Source organism: Pseudorasbora parva, chromosome 3, assembly GCF_024679245.1.
Source record: "Pseudorasbora parva isolate DD20220531a chromosome 3, ASM2467924v1, whole genome shotgun sequence".
Lineage (NCBI taxonomy): Eukaryota > Metazoa > Chordata > Actinopteri > Cypriniformes > Gobionidae > Pseudorasbora > Pseudorasbora parva.
In genome coordinates this window covers 56,971,259-56,997,799 of record NC_090174.1, presented here as the reverse complement: position 1 = coordinate 56,997,799, position 26,541 = coordinate 56,971,259, and the positions used below count along the sequence as shown (strand labels likewise).

The 26,541-nt window shown below is 37.7% G+C and overlaps 1 protein-coding gene across 5 annotated transcripts in view; it reads left to right on the top strand.

The window, feature by feature from the left end:
- Positions 1 to 26,541, top strand: part of unc5ca (unc-5 netrin receptor Ca) — a 267,933-nt gene that overhangs the window by 133,544 nt on the left and 107,848 nt on the right. For all 5 annotated transcript variants that reach the window (XM_067439645.1, XM_067439644.1, XM_067439643.1 and 2 more), the window contains 2 exons: positions 7,586 to 7,729; positions 17,848 to 17,951. In XM_067439645.1, coding sequence (XP_067295746.1) covers positions 7,586 to 7,729; positions 17,848 to 17,951 — 248 coding nt within the window. The remainder of the gene's footprint in view (positions 1 to 7,585; positions 7,730 to 17,847; positions 17,952 to 26,541) is intronic.

Genomic DNA, 26,541 nt, shown 5'->3' with positions numbered 1-26,541 from the left:
ACCTAAAAATTTTGTGGGTGGGGCTAAATTCGGCTGGCATCCAGGCTAGTTGAAAACAGTTGTGCTGCCTAATATTTTGTGGAAACCATGATGCATTTATTTTTTTCAGGATTCGTTGATGAATAGAACTTTTAAAATAACAGCATTTATTTGAAATATAATCGTTTGTAACATTGTAAATGTCTTTGTCACTTTTGATCAATTTAATGAGTCGTTGCTGATTAAAACTATGAATGAATTTACTCACTCCAAACCATTGAAAACGAATCTGTAGAATAATGTTAAAGGGTCATGAAACCCCAAAACACTTTTTTTGAGATGTAAACAGATATGTATAGGCTGCACATCATTGAAAACACTAAGGGTACTCATTAATGGTATTCATATGTGAAAATAGTTATTTTTGCATTTTTTAGAGCAATTTCTGTCTTCCGGTTTGAAAAGCTCAGTCGGAGCAACGTCACAAATGCTGACGTCAGCGCGGCCTTTCCGGTCCAAGTATGGGCTGCTGGGCACATGCTGACGTCGACCGCTCCAAGCGATTCTCGATATATATTCATGACATAAAGCTCATTCAGTCCAATCCCTGCGCTGTAGTATGCATACAAGATAATTTAGTTAATATGCATGAGACAGTCACTTCTGTCAGGCTCATCATCTTCCATCATTATTGTAGAGATATGGTGGGGAAGTTTTGGAAGCAGCGTGCGGAAAAGTCACGGAGAAAAGCTAGGTGTTGTGCTGATACGAAGTAACGTAAAGGGCGCCGAGCGAGCTGTAACCGGCGCCGTCTGTGGAAGCCTTTGCTACAAAGGCTCGGTAAAGTAAAATTCACCTGAGGAATCGCACGCCGAACCTGCAAGCGTTGACTATCTATGTCAGGAGTGCAAAATAACCAATCTGTAATCTGTAGGCCAATGAACAAAAGCCACGTCCTCTCCGTTTTATTTGTGGTCACAGCCATGCACTAAACCGCATGTGTTCGGGCTCTTAGTGAAACAGTGTGCTGCATATTTGGACAAATATAGATTTAGCTGCCGAGTGATAGACAGCGCGGATCGTCACGGCAACCCAGCGCGCATCGCTCTGCTTCAGATGCGCGGTCGAGACTATGAAGCCTCAAACCCCTTCGCTTTTACCCCGATCTATAATTACAGATCTCTATCACATCGCATGTTGGGTGGTTCACGTTCTCTTATCACGTCGGCGCGTTGTTCATCTTGCCAAACAGCGTGCATATTTGGACAAATATAGTTTTATCACGTTTGCAAAATATTTCGTCATGCAGAATAACATTTATTTTCATTTCTCACTGAATTATGCTGGTTTGAACTTTGAAGAGCTGAATGATTTGCGATCTCTGCTGCACGCCACTCATAGCTCTCTCATTCGCTGTACTCATCCCTCATTTAATCTCACTGTGGTAAACAATGCCAACGGGAACCAAGAACATGTCTCAGAACCGCTCAGCACCTACTGACACTCCCCTATTTATGCAAACCATTCCCTCTTTCCACACAATACCATCCCACCTTTTCACAGTCGACCACTCCCCTTTTAACAAGCTTTTTCAAATCGAAGGTGTGAAAAAACACGGCTGCAGCAGTGGGGTTTCATGACCCTTTAATGTTTGCTTTAGCACTCGTTGAGAATGAGACATGTATGTGAGAATTAAAAGGCATTTGCATTCACGTAGTGGCCTAATGTTTGCTTTTGAAGAAACACTGCCATGCATTTCGAGGTTGTGAAAGCTAACAGCCCTCCACTAACGTTCGATCATTCAGAGTGGAAATAGCATGTATTGGCTGAGGCTGAAGAGCAATCACCTCACCGCAGGAGAAACCGACACGAGCCGCTCACAGTGTGGGCGAGCGAAGAGCTCAATTCATTACGCAGGGGTTAACAAGCTCCTATTGAGCTAATGACTCTAATGGATCTTTGATATCAACCCGCCACAGTAATTCTGCTCTAATAATCTCTTTGGTGGAAACTTTACTGTCATAATCACACCTCGGATATTACTCGGGGTCAGAGCGTGTAGTTATTATGGGCTGGCGAAATGGGACCGGCTGCTCTAAACACTGTCGTGGAACTTTATCGAGGGGCCTTAATGTGCGACAGTTAACGTTTATCATAAAAAATGATGGCGTGTGTGAGAGAGAAAGAGATTTAGAGAGAGTGAAAAAGAGCAAGAGCGGTATAGTTTATGCTTTTAATTAGATTTTCACTCTCCAGGTCTCTCTTTGTTCGCCGGTCGCGAGCTCCCTCTGGCATCGCTATCTGTCTCTATTTGGAGTGGTGTAATATCGTTATGAATCAATTTCATTGTTCGTTTTGGCGATTTTGAGTAAACAAGGTTAAATATGTTCCATGTCATGAACTGCTGGTGTGTAATCGGCTCAGTGTTTTGTGTGTTCGTGTCCATATTGTGCAGAAGATTCAGAATGAGACTCATTATCTGGTTCAATCAGAAACTATTTACTTCTGTGGTTTTCCTCTCATATGGTCTCGTTTAGAGTTGGCATGCAATAGTCTTTTCTTTTCTATTGTGATGAGTGAAACGGCTTCTCGAACAACAACAAAAAAAAGTAGGGCGGGACTTGATTTTGTCCATAGGGAATTGATTGAATGATTCTGGTTTGCTATTGGTCAATCTCATGTGAGTGACAGGTTGGCCCGCCCTCGTCATCAGAGAAGAGAAGAGATGAGCTGCGTGGTGATGTGCATGGATAAATTATTTATAATAAATACTGCAATAATTCCATTAGAAATAAGAATTGTCCATTTTAATTTCATAGGGACTTTAAACAGACGTGTTAACATATTTACGCAACAGAATACCATTCAGTAAAAAACATCCTCCACATTCACAAAGTCAAGCAAGTTTCCACTGCTTTCTGAAAATGAAGACTGATCATTAATTTTGTGGTGGCCGATAATGGTAGGACAAATATTCTGTCAATTAATTTAATCTCATAAACACTGCATGTACAATAATAATTATTTATTTAAAATGAAGTTACTACCATGAATAATTTTAAGTGACCATGGAAACAAATCCTAGAATCTAAGATTGAATGAAAAAGGATAATTTGATTTACTGAAATTAATTTGTTAATTTGGGGGGGGGGGGGGGGATTTTCACCTTTAAGAACAAGTATTTAAATATCTTGCTCTTAAAGGTGCTGTATGTAAGTTTTTGACTCTACTAAAGTATAAAAATACTAGGGATGCACCGAATGTTCAGCAACCGAAATAAGTATAAATGTAAAAAGTATAAAAAGGCCGAATAATTTTTGCCGAACAATGACGTTTTTAATGACGTGATCAAATAGTAACCCACGTAGAGTGAGAGGCGCGCTCTTTACACAGCAAACATGTCAGCAGTGTGGAAGCTCTGTTTAGTGCTGCATCTCATGTCATCGATGAGAAGAGGAACCGACTTTCATGTGAGAAAGCAGAGAAGCTACTTTTCATATAGAAGAACCTGTCACTTTTCCTGAAGAAGTAGGCTAAGTTGGCTTATGTCTAGGACAGTTATTTATTTGTTGTGGGTTCATCCACATTTTTTGCACTATTCAATGCACATTTGTTGTTGTAGACATACAGAGTTACATTCTTTCAGCAGTCAGTTATAGGCCTAACATAGGCTATTCAAGAAGGGGGGCTTCAAAGATGGCCAAATAAAAATATATTTTTTATTTTACTAATTATTTATTTTAAGTTATGTTGTGCTTAGTTTGTATAATATCTGCTAAAATGTTAAAAAATGTTCAGTGTTAAATAAATATTTAAAAGGAGAAGTAAAGAATTTAAATAAAGAGAAGAAAATGCTGATTAAAGTCATATTTTTTGTTATTTTTGGACCAAAATGTATTGTCGACGCTTCAAAAGAGTCTAACTAACCAAGTGATGTCACATATGGGCTACTTTGATCATGTTTTCATCACCTTCTGGACGTGGACAGCAAGTGGGCATACACTTACATTCAAAGGACAGAAAGCCCTCGGACTAAGTCACTGAGTCATTAATGAAAGAAATTTCATTTTTGGGTGAACTAACCCTTTAAATATATTTCAAAATATAATTTATTCCTGTGATCAAAGCTGAATGTTCAGCATCATTACTCCAGTCTTCAGTGTCACATGATCCTTCAGAAATCATTCTAATATGAGGATTTGCTATTCAAGAAAATGTTATTTTTATTAATGTTGAAAACAGTTGTGCTGCTTGATATTTTTTTCAGGATTCTTTGATGAATAGTAAGTTTAACATTTAAAATAGAAATCTTTTGTTACGTTATAAATGTTTTTATTTAACTTTTGGTCATTTTTTGCATATTTACTGACTAATTAGTTTCTTTAAAAAAAAAAAATCTAATTGAGCCCAAACTTTTGAGCGGCAGTGTTTGTGATAATTATTCACATGCACAATATTTTCAAGTTAGTGAATAACACAACAGTAAGAGAGAGGCGGCGAGTGAATGGCCCAGATTCATCTGCTGTTCTTGTGAGAAATTCACAACAGGAATTCAGTTTGATGCCAGTTTTAAATTCACATTTACAACAATAACCCAAAACAAAATTGTGTGTGTGCTTACAGATCTTGTGAATGCACCCTATCCCATTATTTCTGTCATTGATTTTCTTCCTGTGTGTGTGTGTGTATGCTGTGCTTTTACATGCTTTGTGTGTCTCTCAGCACTGTATTGATGTTCAACAGTCTATTGTTCGGGATGTTTTAAGGCAGCATTAGTTGCTGGAGCTCATAGTGATTTGAACAAACCTGTACCACTTAATATAATGTTTCAGTGCGTTGTCCTCCAGCGTTTGAGCTCCAGGTATGAATAATTCCTCAGATCATGTGTGTTGTAGGAGAGGAGTGCTGTTACTTATGCATCACAGAGACTTGACCAATAAGCAACCTGCCAGTTTTGCACCACACATTTTCTTCATAAATGATCTATTTATGTAATTGTGTCCCTCCACATTTATGCAATTAATTCAGCTCACTAATATAGTCACTTAACATATAGACTTTGTTTTGTAGATAATTTCAGGTTGAGCTTTGGTGCCTGTTTTTTGTACACATCATAATTTAAATGTACACTATGTAACTATTTGCCCTCTTGCAGGTAAACAACCAAACTCAATACATTTTGCGGAACAACACTGTTTTGTTTTTGCTTTGGCTCTGCTGATGAATATGATTCTTTATCATAACTTAAAAAATATAGAGATTATCACAGAGATTATTATTCACTAGACAACCAGTTTAGATGGAAAGGATCTCAAGCTGACTAGCTGAGGCGTTACGGCAGCTTTACCCATTAACAGACACGGTACTTCCTTGAAAATAAATTCCACCACAGCTCTACAACAACCATAAAGAAACGAGCCTTCACAATTACAATACACTCTGTGCAACATATGGCAGTTCATCTGTGCAATAAAATACCTCACTCACCTGTTGAGTAATAAAAACATAATCTCCGTGTTCATTTAACAACATTTTGAATCCCTCAGTTCTCGCCGAAAAGCTTGATTGTTTTATTACAGGCTCTGACGCGTTCTCTTTTTGCCAGCAGTCTCTCCTCTGTTATAGTGATGAACATGAATGATTTGTTAATTTTAAACAAGTTTTTAATATGGCTCAGGATGAAGCAGTGAGGTGTCTTAGAGAGTGATTTTTTCATTTTGTGTTGAACGCGCATTCACCACATCCTGTACAGGAAATAGAAATGATTAGTTCTCCCGAATCTTCGGGTCCAAGTCGATTGTTTTTTTTAACACAGTTACGTTATGCCTTTCTGTGTAACTAATCATTTTTGGTACAGACTGTTTTTAACATGAGTGTGGTATGAAGCAGAGATCGATTACTAATAAGAGAGACAGATATCAGCCCCACACGCACGAGTCCTGGAGGATATTAAGAAATAAGGACATTTCATTTTACCAAACTAAACACAAGTGCCGAATTACTCAAACAGGTCAGTTTAATTTAACAAATTAAAATTGTGAGGAAACCGCAATGCTCTTTCACTATTTTCACACCCACTGCATTTGAGTGGGTCAAAAGTTATGTTATTAGTTTGTTGGCTGTTTGACACCAGCAGTAGCCAAATGAACATCAGAACATCACACGGATGATATTCTAATATTTCATCGTGTTGAGCTACATACATGATTAGTTTTATGTACATTTGCTCACCTGTCTAATAAAGCACATGAAGAACGGCAGCTCAGTTACGGCGAAGTTTGTTGAAGCTCTCGCCATCTTGAAAACGCCACATCGATACTGGTCCTCTTTTGAGTTCTCATTTTCTTCCAAAGGCTGCGTGACATAATGTTTGAGCGAAACTACAATAGTGTGCCGCTAGACAAAGACACAGTTGACCATGTCTGTTCCCTTGGTTTCTACGGCAGTAAAACCGGAAACTGAGGGTAACGCGGATATGGCGCCATTGTCAGGCGACTCCCTCATGTCCCGGATCCTTGATTAAAATCATGATTTACAAATAGATGGATAACATTCGGATATTGTAAGTACTCAACTGAACAAAATATATAACACTGGCCTAGTGGTTTTCGGACATTTTACTGCAAAAATCTTACATATGATTACTTGCAGATATGAAAATTACAGAAACCTTAAGAGGCCACAAACTTAATTTGTGGAATTTATTAAATGATCTTCACTTGAGTGGAACATTTCTTGCTTTAGTCTGTAAAACACAGTTTAGATCATCATCATGTGTGAATCCTGCTCTTTTCTTTTGTAGTTGCTTGACCATGAGTGATGTTTGTTTAAACACTGATGTGTGCGTCACTTATTTGGTCCAAGGCTACAGGTTTCTCCCGTTCACATCCATCATTCTGCACCAAATGGTGCCATAAACACACACATACCCAAAGCACTAAACAAATAAACAGAGGAGGGTAAGTGTGGACTATTGATTTCTATCAGGTAATATTTCATGGAGACATTGAGGGGTTCATTATTTATACATGTACAACAGACATCTCATCCAGAGATGTCAAGTTATTGCAGCAGGAATGGGCATGAAACTGAAATTTTTGCACATATTACATTAATGCATTTGACAGACGCTTTTATCCTAAATGAGTTAAATTGCATCTAAACGACGCAGTTCATCAGTTCCAACCCATGACCTTGAGATTACTGCGCTCCACTGTTGAGCTACAGGAACGCTTTGTGACGGGAATGTTTACACAAAATCCTCGCCTCTTCTTTAGTTAGAAACATGAAAAGAAGTGTTCTTGGCATATTTTTAAAGATATTTTAGAAAAGCAAACACAGCCTTCCTGAGGCTTCTTTGATCAGCTGACTCGCTCAACTCATGCAGCTACACTTTCTTTACAAATATTTCTAATGCAAATATTTACATTGAATTTTCTAGTTTTAGATATATATTTAATTTTAAATCTGCAATCAGATTTTATTCTGTTTGGCAAAAATCTGTGCATGTTCTCAATCAATGTTGACCAGACATTATGCTGACAGTCAAACGTCTGCCGCTGTGAATCTGATGTGTGTGTGTGTGTGTGTGTGTGTGTGTGCGCAGGTTTGGTGGTGAGGGAAGCACGGATTGAAATTTCCCGACAGCAGGTGGAGGAGTTGTTTGGTTTGGAAGATTACTGGTGCCAGTGTGTCGCCTGGAGCTCTGCTGGAACCACCAAGAGCCGCAAGGTGCACGTCCGCATCGCATGTGAGTATAAACACACTCACACACAGGGTTTTTAACGAGAAGAGTCTTTGCTCTGTCTGCTCTGACTGCAGGAGATTCAGACGCTTTGGCTTCATGTTTATTGACACATACATACACACATACACACACAAACACACACATATACACATGTGGTCTGTGTAAAAGTCTGTAAGCTGGCTGAAAGTAATGGAGCATTTATGCAGATCAGAGACTGCAGACAGGAGACAGTCTGGAGCGCGCACACACACACACACACACACACAGGGGACTGTCTGGACATCTTTTTATGGTCGTATTAATCTTGTTAATTTCCTGCAGTTCGTCTTGAGTGTTTGTGAGTTAGGAGCAGGTTAGCTGTGCGGCCCAAGGGCACTTCACTCTCCCTCTGTCTCGGGTTGTGTGTGTGTGTGTGTGTGTGTGTGTGTGTGTGTGTGTGTGTGTGTGTGTGTGTGTGTGTGTGTGTGTGTGTGTGTGTGTGTGTGTGTGTGTGTGTGTGTGTGTGTGTGTGTGTGTGTGTGTGTGTGTGTGTGTGTGTGTGTGTGTGTGTGTGTGTGTGTGTGTGTGTGTGTGTGTGAGCGAGAGGAGAGAGAGAGAGAGAGAGAGAGAGAGAGAGAGAGAGAGAGAGAGAGAGAGAGAGAGACATAGACATAGACAGAGACTGAAGCTGACTGGCACTACGACACAAGAAACTTTCTCTCAGGGGATTTTTTTCAGGATCAGAGCTAGATAAATCAATGCTTTTTATGGATGGATGGAATGGACGGACGGACAGACAGACGGATCGAAAGGTGGATGGACGGACGGACGGATGGATGGATGGATGGATGGATGGATGGATGGATGGATGGATGGATGGATGGATGGATGGATGGATGGATGGACGGATAGACGGACGGACGGACGGTCTGATGGGCAGGCGGATGGATGGATGGATGGATGGATGGATGGATGGATGGATGGATGGATGGATGGATGGACGGATGGACGGACGGACGGTCTGATGGGCAGGCGGATGGATGGATGGATGGATGGATGGATGGATGGATGGATGGATGGATGGATGGATGGATGGATGGATAGATAGATAGATAGATAGATAGATAGATAGATAGATAGATAGATAGATAGATAGATAGATAGATAGATAGGGCAGACAGACAGATAGACAGAGAGATGGATGGATGGATGGATGGATGGATGGATGGATGGATGGATGGATGGATGGATGGATGGATGGATGGATGGATAGATAGATAGATAGATAGATAGATAGATAGATAGATAGATAGATAGATAGATAGATAGATAGATAGATAGATAGATAGATAGATAGATAGATAGATAGATAGATAGATAGATAGATAGATAGGGCAGACAAACAGACAGAGAAATCAATAGATATATAGACAGATGGATAGATGGAAGGACATACGAAAAACTGATGGATAAATGGATACTAGATATACAGACCAAAAACCTGTCTGTCATTAATGTTAATCAAACAACATTACAGATGTTAAATAAATGTACACATATTAAATAAGTCTACTGTATCTGAAAAATGTATTTTTTTTGTTTTTGTCATTTGCTAATTTGCTTCTTTGTTCTATAGCCTAACAAAAATAACTCATCATATTAAATGTATCATATTAGCCTATGCTCATTGCCCACCCCTTGACCCACCTGCACATATCTGAGCGGAGCTGTTATACAGTGCAGTCTTGATCCGTCATTTGAAAGTTTAAAAGGGTTTTAAATCTTCTAAATCAGGTAAAATTATTCAAAAACGTAATTAATTGCCAAAGTCAACTTTAATCATATAAAATGTAATTTTTTAAATAGCATAATTGTGGCCAGCCAGTGAAAATACTGAGTGGCTAGTAACTTTTAAAAACCTCTAGCCACATTGGCCGGTGAGCAAAAAGTAAATGGTTAGCTTATATTAAAATAATAGATGTGAATAGAAAGTCCCCAGATATGCAGATATATTTATAGTAGGTGTTTGTGCATGTGTTGACTCATTCAGTCATGGTGTGAGCAGAGGGGCATTGTGGGAACTCTCAGCTGGGTTATTTTATGGGTGATTGAGCAGGGCAGAAATGTCTCTTTCTCACACACCAACACACACACAATGATACAAACACACTCACACAAAAGCACACTCCACAGACATACGGCCGCTATCACAGAGAGAGGCGAACATGACGGGAAGATTGAACAAGATGATAGATTACCTCACTGATTCACCGCCGACCACAAATTTAGTGCCCAAATAAATTCATGTGAGTTTCTGACACACACGCACCGTCCTGTGTGTGTGTGTGTGTGTGTGTGTGTGTGTGTGTGTGTCAGTGGCGATGATGGGTTCATATGGATCACCAGTACACCTCTTTTTTGCAGTTCTGTTTGGATCGTGATGGATGCTTGAATCTTCAGGTCGTTGTGGGCCGTGGTCTGCGTTGAAAAGTTCATGATAATTTTGTGTTATTGACAGAGTGTTATTCATATGTAATATTTTAGTATTATAAAACAGGTCACATTCACAGTCATTGGAAAACCACATTTATACACACATCTGTGTATCTGTGTGCATTTTAATTCTGGATTATTAGTAATACCTTACAGTAAAGTTGATGTTATTTTTCTTAGAGTATATAGTTATTGATGGTGCATATTTGATAAGTGACTTTAAGTATTGTATATATATAATATATTTTATATACACACTCACCTAAAGGATTATTAGGAACACCTGTTAAATTTCTCAATGCAATTATCTAATCAACCAATCACATGGCAGTTGCTTCAATGCATTTAGGGGTGTGGTCCTGGTCAAGACAATCTCCTGAACTCCAAACTGAATGTCAGAATGGGAAAGAAAGCTGATTTAAGCAATTTTGAGCGTGGCATGGTTGTTGGTGCCAGGCGGGCCGGTCTGAGTATTTCACAATCTGCTCAGTTACTGGGCTCAACCATTTCTAGGGTTTACAAAGAATGGTGTGAAAAGGGAAAAACATCCAGTATGCGGCAGTCCTGTGTGCGAAAATGCCTTGTTGGTGCCATGTGACCAACTTTGACTGAAATAACCACTCGTTACAACCGAGGTATGCAGCAAAGCATTTGTGAAGCCACAACACGCACAACACAGTATTAGTATGGTGTTCCTAATAATCCTTTAGGTGCGTGTATATACACACATGTATGTGGATAGTGATATGTTGGATTTGATTAGTTTAGTGACTAAAATGTTATAGTTTATATGCTTATAGTTTAAGAACAATTTATACGATCAGGCATAACATTATGACCACTGAGAGGTGAAGTGAATAACACTGATTATCTCTACCTGTTAGTGCGTGTTATAATAGACAGCAAGAACATTTCCATCCTCAAAGTTAATGTGTAAGAAGCAGGAAAAATGGGCAAGCGTAAGGATTTGAGCAAGTTTTACAAGGGCAAATTGTGATAGACAACTGGGTCAGAGCATCTCCATAACTGCAGCTCTTGTGGGCTGTTCCCGGTCTACAGTGTTCAGTATCTATCAAAAGTGCTCCAAGGAAGGAACAGTGGAGAACCGGCCACAGGGTCATGGGTCAGGGTGCTCATGCTGACCCCTGTCCACCGGTGAAAGTGCCAACAGTGGGAATGTGAGCATCAGAACTGGAACACATGGCACCAGGATGTATGGGAAGAAGGCAAGCCGGCAGAGGCGGTGTGATGCTTTGGGCAATGTTCTGCTGAGAAACCTTGGGTCCTGCCATCCATGTGACTGTTACTTTGACACTTACAACCTACCTAAGCATTGTTGAAGACCATGTCCACCCTTTCATGGGAACGGTATTCCCTGGTGGCTGTGGCTCTTTTAGCAGGATAATGCTTCTGACACAAAGCAAAAATGGTTTAGGAATGGTTTGAGGAGCACAACAATGAATTTAAGGTGTTGACTGGGCCTCTAAATTCCCCAGATCTCAATCCAATCGAGCATCTGTGGGATGTGCTGAACAAACAAGTCCGATCCATTGAGGTCCCACCTCACAACTTACAGGACTTAAAGGATCTGCTGCTAACATCTTGGTGCCAGATATAATTGGTCAAGTGCAAGTGTAATAAGCATTTAACAGCACAGTTTTAGCTGTTAGGTTTATACGATTTTGACGCTTCAACATCTCCAAATAATACCTCAGACTTACAAGTTGAGTAAATAATTCAACCGACTGATGGAGAAAATTGCATTGGGCTATTTTTGGATGGCCACTTTTGACTGGCTTTTGGGATAGTTTTGTTGCACAGATCTGGCAACCCTGTAACAGCCCACGCTGTCTTCAAATAACCCAACGTGCACTGTGGGAGTAGTCATCATAGTTCAAAATAAATGAAAGAAGTGGTTGTAAACGCATACGAAAAAGAGAAAAAGAGGACAGGGAGCTGTCTTTATTAAGCCCCTGAGGAGGAGAGAGACAGACAGACAGGAAGAAAACATTAACAGGTGTGTTTGTGTGTGAATTATGGAGTCTGATTCATAGAACTGGACCGGTAGACGTAAGGCAGTATGTGCTTACATATACTCAGGGAAATGTCTTGATATGGCTGCTGGTCCAGGAAAGCATTGCTTCAATAATGTGGTGTAAATCCTGTGTGATGGAGGATGAGTGCTTGTGGATGTTGTACTCAGGGGCCTCTGAATTCTCAATCTGGGTCTGTTTATATATTATTATTAGTTTACATTGTATAGTCATATGTTACATTTGATCAGTTTTATGAATTTATGACTGATTTTATATTCGTTTTAGGTTTATTTATTAGGTATATTTAGTTTTAATTATTATTTGTTTAAGGACTGTTTTATCAAATTAGTGACTTCAAATATTTACTTTTTAAGTTAATTTTATTTTTCTCATTAATGTACTCACAGCACCCCATATTGAAAGAAAATTAGTATTGTTGACATTTTTGCAGATATTAAAAAAGAAAAACTGAAATATCACATGGTCCTATATAGATGGATGGTATTTTTTTTTATTAGTTTAGTTTTAGTGTATTTATAGGCTTATGTGTTAGGTTTGATTAGTTTTATGACTAAATATTTTATATATTTGTGGACTGTATAGTGATAGATGTTATATTTGTTTATCGAGTAACTATTAATAATTATTAATAGTTACTTTATAAATATTAGTAATAAAGTAAATATTTTGTATATTATTAGTTTATAGTCAAAGATGTTTTATTAGTGACTTTAAATAAAATATTTCTATTTTATGTATTTTTAGTTTAGACAGGGTCTCTCTCTCTCTCTCTCTCTCTCTCTCTCTCTCTCTCTCTCTCTCTCTATATATATATATATATATATATATATATATATATATATATATATATATAAATACATACAGTATTATAATACAATTATATTTATTATAAAATTATTAAAATAAATAAAGTGATGGTATATTTAATTAGTTTAGTGATTTAAAAATACTTTACTTTAGAGTGTATTTTTAGTAATATGTAAGGTTTGATTCATTTTATGACTAAATATTTGATATATTTATGAACTGTATTGTAATGGATGTTATATTTGTTAATACAGTGACTTTAAATATTGTATATTATTAGTTAATAGTCATAGATGTTATATTGTTATATTTGATTAGTGACTTTAAATATTTATATTTTATATATTATTAGTTTATTATATATTATTAGTTTATATTATAAGTTTAGAGACTGTTTGTAGTGATAGATGTTATATTTGGTTATTTTAATGACTCTAAAATTATATTTGATATGTTATTAGTTTAGGGACTGTGTATAGTCAGAGATGTTATATTTAATTAGTTTAACTGACTTTGAATGTATTATATGTCGAAAATTATTAATTTTACAGATGATGTTTAGTGATGAATGCTATATATAATTAGTTCAGTGACTTAATATATTATATAGTATAGTGATAGATGTTATATTTGATTACTGTAGTGACTTTAAATACCGCTGGACATTATATGTGATTAGTTGAGGGACTGTGGTCAGTGGCAGCTTGTGTTTGTTGCTGAAGTCGAGACATTATAATTATGAATGAAATAGGAGTGCTGTTATGTGTGTGTGTGTGTGTGTGTGTGTGTGTGTGTGTGTGTGTGTGTGTGTGTGTGTGTGTATGGCTTCAGCTCTTTTCAGGATATTAATGCTGTTTAAGATTTGTTGCTGTAGCAATGTAGAGCACTAAAACTATTGAGTTGAATGCATTACCGTACCCACACACACTCGCACGGTCACACACCCCCTCTGAGACGTGATTTATTTGCCTATTACCTCGATCAGTAATGTGAAGGAAAACAGACATGCACAGTTTGTGTGTGTGCGTCTGAATGAGCAGAGTAGTAAAAAGCTAGACAGGCTGAAGATATTTTCCTTATGCGGCCGTGTGTGTTTTATGTCCAGTTGAATGAAGAAATCACAGTGGAGACAATTGAAGGTTCAGGGCGAGCAGCAACTCTGGGAGGAATAGCTAAAAATTATATTTCTTGATCTCAATATTTTTTACAGCGTTTTGACAAGTGAAATAATTCAGGGGAAACATAATTTCAAATACAAGTCCATCATGTATTGTTATGAAGTAGATTCAGAATGTTTTATGCAAGAATTAATGTACAATAAAATGTTGGTAAAAAAATTGTCACATTCTCAATAATTTTTATGCATAATATACAGAGTACCAATTAGAAATCTCATAAAATAATCCACATTAATTATATTTATTTTATGTAAATAATTTTTGTGGGATGTGTATATACGAATATACAATTGTGCAATCAAAATTATTAATCGTTTGATAGATTGCATCCAACATAAAAGTTTGATTACATTGTGCGTGTGCACACACACACACACACACACACACACACACACACACACACATATATTTGATATATAAATGTAATAATATATACACATTATGTAAACAGACTTTTATGTTGGATGCGATTGATAACAATTATTTTTTATTATTATATATGTAAATATATGTGTGGGGGATTGTGCTATTAATCACGATTAATCGCATTTAAATGGTTAGTTCACCCAAAAATGAAATTGATGTCATTAATGACTCACCCTAATGTCGTTCCACACCCGTAAGACCTCCATTCATCTTCAGAACACAGTTTAAGATATTTTATATTTTAGTCCCAGAGCATATGCAGTCTATGCACACTATACTGTCCATGTCCAGAAAGGGAATTTATATATATATATATACACAGTCTTGTTCAAAATAATAGCAGTACAATGTGACTAACCAGAATAATCAACGTTTTTAGTATATTTTTTATTGCTACGTGGCAAACAAGTTACCAGTAGGTTCAGTAGATTGTCAGAAAACAAATGAGACCCAGCATTCATGATATGCACGCTCTTAAGGCTGTGCAATTGGGCAATTAGTTGCACGCTCTTAAGGCTGTGCAATTGGGCAATTAGTTGAATTAGTTGAAAGGGGTGTGTTCAAAAAAATAGCAGTGTCTACCTTTGACTGTACAAACTCAAAACTATTTTGTACAAACATTTTTTTTTTCTGGGATTTAGCAATCCTGTGAATCACTAAACTAATATTTAGTTGTATGACCACAGTTTTTTAAAACTGCTTGACATCTGTGAGGCATGGAGTCAACCAACTTGTGGCACCTCTCAGCTGTTATTCCACTCCATGATTCTTTAACAACATTCCACAATTCATTCACATTTCTTGGTTTTGCTTCAGAAACAGCATTTTTGATATCACCCCACAAGTTCTCAATTGGATTAAGGTCTGGAGATTGGGCTGGCCACTCCATAACATTAATTTTGTTGGTTTGGAACCAAGACTTTGCCCGTTTACTAGTGTGTTTTGGGTCATTGTCTTGTTGAAACAACCGTTTCAAGGGCATGTCCTCTTCAGCATAGGGCAACATGACCTCTTCAAGTATTTTAACATATGCAAACTGATCCATGATCCCTGGTATGCGATAAATAGGCCCAACACCATAGTAGGAGAAACATGCCCATATCATGATGCTTGCACCTCCATGCTTCACTGTCTTCACTGTGTACTGTGGCTTGAATTCAGAGTTTGGGGGTCGTCTCACAAACTGCCTGTGGCCCTTGGACCCAAAAAGAACAATTTTACTCTCATCAGTCCACAAAATGTTCCTCCATTTCTCTTTAGGCCAGTTGATGTGTTCTTTGGCAAATTGTAACCTCTTCTGCACATGCCTTTTTTTTAACAGAGGGACTTTGCGGGGGATTCTTGAAAATAGATTAGCTTCACACAGACGTCTTCTAACTGTCACAGTACTTACAGGTAACTCCAGACTGTCTTTGATCATCCTGGAGGTGATCATTGGCTGAGCCTTTGCCATTCTGGTTATTCTTCTATCCATTTTGATGGTTGTCTTCCGTTTTCTTCCACGTCTCTCTGGTTTTGCTCTCCATTTTAAGGCATTGGAGATCGTTTTAGCTGAACAGCCTATCATTTTTTGCACCTCTTTATAGGTTTTCCCCTCTCTAATCAACTTTTTTAATCAAAGTACGCTGTTCTTCTGAACAATGTCTTGAACGACCCATTTTCCTCAGCTTTCAAATGCATGTTCAACAAGTGTTGGCTTCATCCTTAAATAGGGGCCACCTGATTCACACCTGTTTCTTCACAAAATTGATGACCTCAGTGATTGAATGCCACACTGCTATTTTTTTGAACACACCCCTTTCAACTAATTCAACTAATTGCCCAATTGCACAGCCTTAAGAGCGTGCATATCATGAATGCTGGGTCTCATTTGTTTTCTGACAATCTACTGAACCTACTGGTAACTTGTTTGCCACGTAGCAATAAAAAATATACTAAAAACCTTGATTATTCTGGTTAGTCACATTGTACTGCTATTATTTTGAACAAGACTGTATATGATATTTTCTGACATCAGAAGACATTTCTTCAGGTGGCAATTTTTTTAATTACAGCTGGAGACGCTGATTGCTTTTGGGGATTTTCTTCACACAAATCAATCGTTTGGCTTTGGAACACTTGTAATATTTATAGTTTTTGAATAAAATGTGTGTGCAGTCATATCTGCCTGTTATATCCTGTGTTTTATATCATATACACAAATGGGTAGGTTTAGGGATGGGATGGGGTTAGCTTACATGTTCAGACGTGTCTAAATAGCGTTAAATTTAAAAATTATATAAATGTAAATAAAACATATACTGGCTGATTAAATTGAGAATCGTACTCCAACTTGTCATAATGGCAAAATCATAACCCAAGATATAATTTTACCAATATATAATTTTACCATTTACCAGTTACAAAAGACCATGCTTCAGATTTTGACACCTGAATGGGTTGTTTATTTATATATTATACATTAATATATTGCTATATTATTATGTTATGGGTGATATCACATTTTTATTTATTTTAATATTAAACATTATAACAAATAATGCACATTGTATATTTTCAATATATGTATTTTACTGCTAGAGAACAGTAAGTCTTAACTTCAGAAACCTCCCAGAGCAACAGAAAGACGTTACTCGCACATCTCCGCATTTACAATTCACAGGTTCACACATGAGGTGTTAGATACATACGACGAGGACTAGATTTGGCCCTCGTCCGCAAAAACTCAAGTGTTAAACACCCACACACACACACACACGCACGCAAGCTCAACACTCATGAGCATGGAAAGACACCGAAACCATAGGGGGAAAATAGATATTCACACCTGCATGTTAAATTTATGAGAATACAGCGAACGGGTAGCACAGGTCATGCTTTGACCTGAGAATATTGCATATGGCAGTTTCATTCACACCCGTCCTGTAAGCTGTACTCTTCACCTATGTGACGAAACTAATCACACACTATCCACTCCACAGACAGCATCACAGTGAGATGAAATTAAGTGCCTTAATACATCCTGCACTTTTTATACTTGGCAAATCTGTTTGTTTGTTTTTTCATTTAAACCTGGAAATAATCCTGGAAGATTTAGGGCAAAATTAATATTCGGCACTATTTCCAGGTGACTAATGAAATGTAAGTTAACGAGTTGCCTCTCTGTCTCCATTCTCCCCAGTCTTGAGGAAGACGTTTGAACAGGAGCCCTTAGGGAAGGAAGTGTCACTCGAACAGGAAGTGCTGCTGCAGTGCCGCCCACCCGAGGGCATACCGCCTGCTGAGGTATGCACACACACACACACACACACACACCCCTCATGTGTCAATACTGTACAGATCATCTTTGCCTATAGGGATAAATGTCAAGCTCTATCCTGTGTCGCCAGCTGTCAAACTTTTTTTTATAATCAAACCAAATTATACCAAATTATATTAAATTATTAAAATGACTACTTTAAATTGGTAACACTTTACAATAAGTTATTTTATTACAATAAGCATTTATTAATATTATTTAAAGGTGCAGTGTGCAGTATGCATGATCATTTATTGACAGAAATGCAATATAATAAACATAACTATGATTTCAGTGGAGTATAAAGACCTTATGTAATGTACCGTTAATGTTTACTAGGGCCCTGTTTTAACAATCTGAGTGCATGGTCTGAAGCGCATGGTGCACTTAGGGTGTGTCTGAATCCACTTTTGCTAGTTTAATAACGGAAAACATGGTTGGCTCGCCCGGCGCCTGGTCCAAAAGGGTTGTTCCTCGTCTCTTAATGATTCATGGATGTTTTTCAGGTGTAATGTGCAATAAACCAATCCGAGTCTCATCTCCCATTCCCTTTAAAAGCCAATTGCGCTCGCACCATGGCGTATTCGCTATTTACATGGTGGAATATGTGAGCAGAAAGACTAAATTCTTCTCCAGAGATCTCCCTTTAAATAATTAAAAAAATACTGTTATTGACTTTAGAGGAGGCTATTTTGGTCAATGGCGCAGTCATTTTCAGTTTCTCAAAATAGCAACGTGCCAACAACACACCTCATTTTCAGACCTGCAAATACATGGGTGAACAGATGGGGGCGAATGCATTTGCTTTTTAAACAACGTGTCCGCTGGACGTGAAAATGATAACCGCGTCAGGCTGAAACTAGCAAAAAAACACATGCGTTGTGCCTAGCATCACATTGCGTGAGGTGTATGATAGGGCCTCTAATGTTTATTTAATTAAACCTAATTGTAAAGTATTACCCTTATAGTTAATTAATGATTGAATTATAAAATTAGTACTTAAAATGTACTAATTTCTAATCTTCATTAGTCTTGAGTTTTCTTCTGGGAAATGAACATGTCACGATATTTAAGTAAGTCCCGCCCAAGAAGGTTGAATTAGTAGAGCAATAGCATAGCTTTACATAAAATATTGATATATTTTATGTTGCATATCAGAGTTTAGAAGAGGACAAATTGTTGGTTTATGTCTCACTGGCTCATCTGTGACTAGGACAGAGAGTCTTTGTGTTGTATGGAGAGCTATGGCATCCAGGGTAATGTCGGCATACCTCCAGGTAGGACGAACCACATCCAACAGGAGTAACTGTGGACACAAGAGGAAGGAATGTCCAGGTACTAACCCTGATTATGTCCAAAAAACATAAAACCACAGCTGCCCAACACACTGCAGAATTAAACGCACACCTTGAATCTCCTGTTTCCACCAAAGCGGTTCATTGGGATGCTCAACAGAGTCAATATTCATGGCTGGGCTACTACAGCCAAATCTTTGTCCACTCATGCCAATGACAAATGTCAGTTTCATTGGTGCCAACAGTGCAAATCTTGGGCTGTGGACAATGTGAAACATGTATTGTTCTCTGATGAGTCCACCTTCACTGTCTTTCCCACATCCTAATATATATAATATAATATTAGTGGTGGGCAGTTATTGGCGTTAACTTGAGGCTCCTCTCGGGCGATTAAAAAAAAAAAAAACAGCGTTAATCTATTCTCAAAGTTGGGTTGGGAGCTGGGTCTATACCAGCGTTTCCCAACTGGGGTGCCGTCTGACGAGAGCAGTAGTGCCGTATATATATTATATATATAACCCTAAAACATTATATTATTTTAACCCCGACACAGTAAGTTAGAGACCGGAGGGCAAGTTGTCACCAGTCATCTATCCAATTCTACAAATGCGTTACTTTTAGAACATCAAGATCTTTATATATATATATATATATATATATATATATATATATATATATATATATATATATATATATATAATTTATAGGGCTGTGTATTGCCAAGAATCTGGCGATACAATACGTATCACGAAACAGGGGTTACGATACGATATATTGCGATATTGTAATATTTTTTTTAATAAATATTAATTTAAAAGAATAAAGAACACAACCATATGCATAAAACATGACAAGTAACTGTTTTATTTAATTAATACAGTATAATTTATATCACTAATCACTATTTAGAGTAAGTGACTGCAGGATTCTTTGTGTAGCCTACATATTTTAAAGGTTCACAGTAGCCTATAGCAGTTTTTCATTTCTAAACTATTTAGATACAAAAAGTGCATAGTCCATTCCATGACTGAATGACTGTTTGTTTTATATTTAATACTGTAAAGCTGTTTTCTTTAACGTAGTCTGTTGTATAAAGTCCCATTTCAAGTAGGCTACTGAACTGCAGAGCTGGTGTATCCATATGATCAGATGCTTTCGTTCTGTTGCCACTGCTGTCAGTTTTGGAGTGTGTTTATTTTGTTACTGAAAGGAAAATGTGCTATATTCTATCGAAACGCTTCTCAGCAGCACGGATGACATCCGGATGTTAAGCGAGCTCTCAGATTCAGTGTTTCCCGAGAAGGCTACTGGATTTTAACTTGGCCTATTTTGTAAACAAAATGACTCTTGTCGATTTCATTTAGTGGCTTCTTTGTAGCTGAAGAGCCAAAATGCGTCCACCCTTTGTGCTCTGTAAACCACGGGCGCAGAATAATTTTATTGTCTTGTGATGGTTTGCTAATGCACACACATTCACCTTGCGCTTCTCCGTCTCCGCGTCAGTTACGTTCTGAAATAACACTGCCATCTAGCGCTTGGGTTGAGTACAGTCTGGGGTTTAATTCGAACACAAAGCCACCAATCTTGGATTTAAATAAATAAATATATACATTTCGATATGTATATGTGTAGGGAAAAGTCTGGTAACTTTTGTGACTGGTAGTGTATATTAGTGCTGCACGATATTGGAAAAAAATTACATTGCAATATTTTTCCCCCCAATTATAAATATTGCGACATTGAGAGCCATCAATTCAGGCTAAAGTCAATAATTACCATTCCGTGATATTAATAATTTCACTAATAAGCAAGCTTTATTACAAGTGACAAAAAGAAATGTTGGAAAGTATGTGCAAACATGAAACTAAACCTCCAGTAGGTGGCAGCAGGTGACCGTCTCAATGAGTGAGTCACTGAGTCGTTCATTCAAACGCTGAATCGTTCACACTTGTTGCTATGAGTAAGACGTGTTACGGGTCTGCTGTGAACGATTATCACTGCTGAAATAGAACAAGTGACTTTAAGTGAATGTTAATTAGTTGTTTATGGAACTGTCATATGAAATCAGTGTCATTTTCAGTCGTGATGGTGGTATTCAGGAAAACGTTATTGTGTTGTTATTTCTCCTCGAGAGGCTGCACGAACGTGAACAGTGTGACCTTATTATCATCAGTTCATTATTTTTATATTATTATCCACAATCGATCGCCACTTACACTAAATTAATGCACAAACATTCTTGCATTTTGGTGATTCGCTAGTTATTTTATGTTTTATTCAGGCTCTTGTCCATCAGTCAAGAAAAATTATCTGTCACATGTCCCTTCAAAACACCCACATGTCCCGGAAAAGCGTTAATGTCGAGCTATGCTTTGTATTCGTCGTAAAGATCGTTGTGCCGTTTTAAGTGATCAGACAAATTGGTGGTGTTTTCTTGTTTTGTGGCCACAAGACACATTCAAAGTACCTCTTTTTGTTCAACATCCTCCTTTATGTAGCCAAAATAGTCCCAAAAAGATGATTTCTGGTACGAACCTTTTTTTCTTCCTCTTCGGATCCTCTTCGTCGCTCATTTTAGCAGTGAATGTTTGGCCATGAGCGGTGAGCAGCGGCACAGCGAACCAATCACTGTACAGGCATGAGGAACGTGCATGTCACTCCAGCAGCAAACTCGTGTTTACTGTGTGCTACAGTTCTCTTAATACACCATGGGCATGTTCCGGTGATGTGACTATCGCACACGCGCACATCGCGATGTCGATGTTAAAACAGAATGTCGTTCAGCCCTAGTGTATATATAAACAGAAATGGATGAGCCATCATTCCCATATGTCCAACTGTGCTATTTCATAATTTTGATTACTTTCCTATTATTTCCTACTCTGTTGAAGGTGTGTCCAAGCTTTAGACCGTTGCTGTATGTTGTAGTTGTGTGTATTTGTGCGCTTGCGGAGTTTGTCTGTCATCATATGTGTGTTGGGAGCCGTCTCGGTTCTTTCAGCTTCTGACTTTGACCCAGAGGTCGAGGTTTCCCAAAAGACCCGTAAACGACAGCTGCGGCTCCCAGAGGGCACGTCACACTCACTTGCGAGCACACATACAATGAAAACACACACACACACACACACACACACACACACACACACACACACACACACGCACACACACATTCGGGCAGAGTAAGTTGAGATGTGAAGAAGAGCCATGTGAATTCCACCGAGTGCTGCTATATCTCTCTGTTCCGCTCGCTGACTCCGTCTAGACTAAAAAACCCTCGCACCGTCCCTGGCTGTTCCTGGGAATACCACGACCTGGTCAGGATCTACATTTTCATGTACATATCATTTGCTTTTTCTGAACAATGCGAGCGGCTGACCTCTCTGTTGACCGGGCGTATACTTTCTGAACACCCACAGCGTGAGCCACAGTCATTGGGGAGCCAGAACGGTTTAAAATAACAGTGCGGTTGAGCAGAAAACGAGACCCAGCCAATCACAGAGCCCTCGTTAAAAATCACACTGTTTCCATGGCGATAGAAAATATACTTAAAGGTTAACCTGGACAAACCGGCAGGCCATAGTTACAGAAGAAGACCTCCACTTTATACAGTCACAATTATATTTTTGCCCTCTGACACACACACACGTAAAGCATTATACAGTGGCTGGAGTTTATATACTGAGGGAGCAATGAATGGTGTGCTATTCATAACATCCGTAAAATCTGCAGAAGCCATCAGAACACAGTGGGAAACACATATGCAGATACACTTGAAACACTCTAGAGATGCACATAAAAACACATTCACACACACTATTGAGACTCAGACTGTATTTCATACTAGTGTTGTTGAAGCTGCTCTGTAACTGTGGCTTCACACTACTCATAAGTTAAAGGAGTTAAAGTCATTTACACTACAGTCCATGTAAACTTATACTGAATTTAGTCTTATTTGTTTTATAGGTGCTCCTTAAAGGGATTGTCCACCCAAAAATGAAAATTAGCCCATGATTTACTCACCTTTAAGTCATTCTAGGTGTATATGGCGTACACACATATACATATTCTTCTTTCAGACGAACACAATCTGAGTTATATCGGAGTATAAAATTGTGCGTAATCTGGGAGTATTGCTTGACTCTCATTGACTTTTGACTCACATATTGCTTTTTCCACTTACAAAATATTGTATGTATCCGCCGATCCCTCAACTTTAATGATGCTGAAACCGTTATTCACGCATTCATAACCTCGCGACTTGACTACTGCAATGCTCTATACAGCGGCTTACCAACAAAGGCTATACATCGCCTCCAAATGGTACAAAACTCTGCTGCCCGAGCACTAACATTAAATAAAAAATCTGTCCACATCACACCCATCCTCAACCAACTTCACTGGCTTCCTGTGGCCAGCCGCATCCAGTTTAAACTGTTAGTTTTAGTCTACAAAGCCATTCATGGCCCTGCACCACTATACCTTGCTGAGTTAGTTCATACATATGTTCCTGCCCGGATCCTCAGCTCCAGCAATGATAATCTGCTTGTTGTACCAAAGTTTAAACGCACTACTATGGGAGGTAGGGCTTTTAGTGTTACTGGCCCTACATTAGGGAACAAGCTGCCCTTGACTATCCGTAACGCACCGACTCTACAGTTGTTTAAATCCCAACTTAAAAAAGTAAATAATTATCTCTCGCACCGCCTCAGCCTTTAAAGTGATCTTACACCTTTTCATGTTACATGACTAGTTGCTGTTAATTGTTCACTTTGATTGTTTAACTTCTTTGTTGTTGTTGTCTATCTGGAGTTGATTGTTGTACACCTGCTTGTTTATTTGTTATCATGAACAGGCCGATTGTTTTTGTACTACATTGTAAAGCGACCTTGGGTTCCTGAAAGGCGCTATAAAAAATAAACATATTATTATTATTATTATTATTATTATTATTATTATTATTATTATTATATTAAAAATGTCCTGGCTCTTCCAAGCTTTATAATGTGAGAAAATGGCTGTTTTTGTTTTGAAGTCCATAAAAGTGCATCTATCCATTATAAAAGTAATCCACACGGCTCCGGGGGGTTAAAAAAGGCCTTCTGAAGCGAAGCCATGCGTTTGTGTAAGAAAAATATTTTAATTTAAATTTAAAACTTTACAAACTGTAATCTCTAACTTCCACTAACTATTGCACATGTATTGGCAAGAGACTGGCGTTTAAAAAAAAACTAAAAAACAAGCCCAGCCCAGGTCCGAAAAATGAACGCAGTACTTTACTTAAAAAGTAACTAAGTAACATAATAGTTACTTTTTAAGGGTGTAACGCAATATTTGAATGCATTACTTTTCAAAGTAACTTTCCCCAAAACTGCCTAAGATGACTTGAGGGTGAGTAAATCATAGACTAATTATTTTTTTTAGGGTGAACTATCCCTTTAATACCCCCATTAAACACTTTGGAATTTGGTAAGAAGTCTTTTAAGGTGATGATACATAGGGCAACTTTTTGAGCAATGTTGCACCGATCTAAAGTATCCAGATAGAAATTTGTTGCCCATTCTAAATGTCGCTTGGCAACAATTCTGTGTATGCTCACCAAGGGTGTGTGTGTGTGTGTGTGTGTGTGTGTGTGTGTGTGTGTGTGTGTGTGTGTGTGTGCGTGCAAGCATTTTGTTAGTAGAGGAGACCAGAGCATGTTGTCACACTTTTTATCAAGTGAATATTTCTCAGGGTAAGTTTATATTTGAAAGTCAATTTCAGTTTTCTCCTTAAAGTCATTTCCACTGTTATTGCCCAGGACAAAATGATACGGTTCATTGAACACATGCTTGCTTTATAGCATGCAATAGCGGGGCATGTTGTCACACTTTATGGAGGTTTTTTTTTTCTATTTTTATGATGGAAACCTGCTATTAAACAGGCCAATAGCATTTCAGCACAAAAACATTTATGCAATAAAAAACTACATAAAACGTACAAAAACATTATTTGGCTTTTTCAAAACAATTGTTTTGGCTTACATAATTTGTAAACTTAAAATGCAGGAAATTACAATATATAAAACACATGTGACATCTTGCCCAAATGATACTGTGAAATGATTAGTTTGGACTGCAGAATTCACAGAAATTATAATTCATATTAAACATGAATTATAGATTGTTTAGATAAATTATATATATATATATATATATATATATATATATATATATATATATATATATATATATATATATATATATATATATATATATATATATATATATATATATATATTATAAATGATCTTGTTGTTATAAAAGTAACGCATTTGTAGAATTGAACAGATGACTGGTGACAACTTGCCCCGGTCTCTAACCTTCTGTGTCGGGGTTAAAATAATATAGTGCTTTAGGGGTTAGGCTTTTTGTTAGTAATTGCTTTTCCAGTGTCTGTGGTGGTTAGGACTCTGTTATTTTGGATCTGTGTGGGAGAATATAATTGAACTGCATGCTTTACACCGCTCCTTGATGGGGGAAAATAGCTGTTTAGCTGAAAAGCTGCACTATTTGGAAACAGCTAAGCTGCTGTCACACTTCTGACAGTAAAGTTAGCAGCCTTGCTTGTTTTAGCTTCTCCTCAGCGCTGTTCCCCACACACGTTCAACCAGAAGCAGCAAAACAGCTTCCAGCAGTGTGTTTGATGCTTGTGCAGCCTCACAGTTAAAGGAATTAATATCTCCTTCATTAGCTCAGGGCAAAAGCACTTTACTGTGTTTTATGCTAATGAAGATGGAGATTGTTTACGGTAACAGACTTTTATGGCGTGCCATTAATTAAATGTGCCGATGTTCTGTATGTTCGTACTGTGTCAGCGCGTGTGTAAATTTTGAAAATGCATCTAGAGATGGAGTGAGTTATTGTGTCCGAGTCAAGTTAATGCAGTACACATGCTGACACACACATTTTGATGTGTATGCGTGCACACGCCAGGACAAAGTCATAAATTAACTGTGTCCATTGACCAGTAGCAGTTGAATTTGACTTGAACCTGTTGCAATTTATGCATAAATATGAGTTATATGAAATATAAGTTCCCAAACAGGTTCTACCTTTGGGAAACTGCATAAAATATTAAGACTTGTTTTCAGGGAATGTATCTTTAATGAAAGTCTATTTTATCGTACTACACTTTAAAAAAAAATTGTTTTTTATTTTTTTTTATTTTATTTTTTTTACTTTTTTCCAATGTTTTTAAGTAAAAAAAAAATAATACCTAAAAAACAGCTGTGCTGCTTACATTT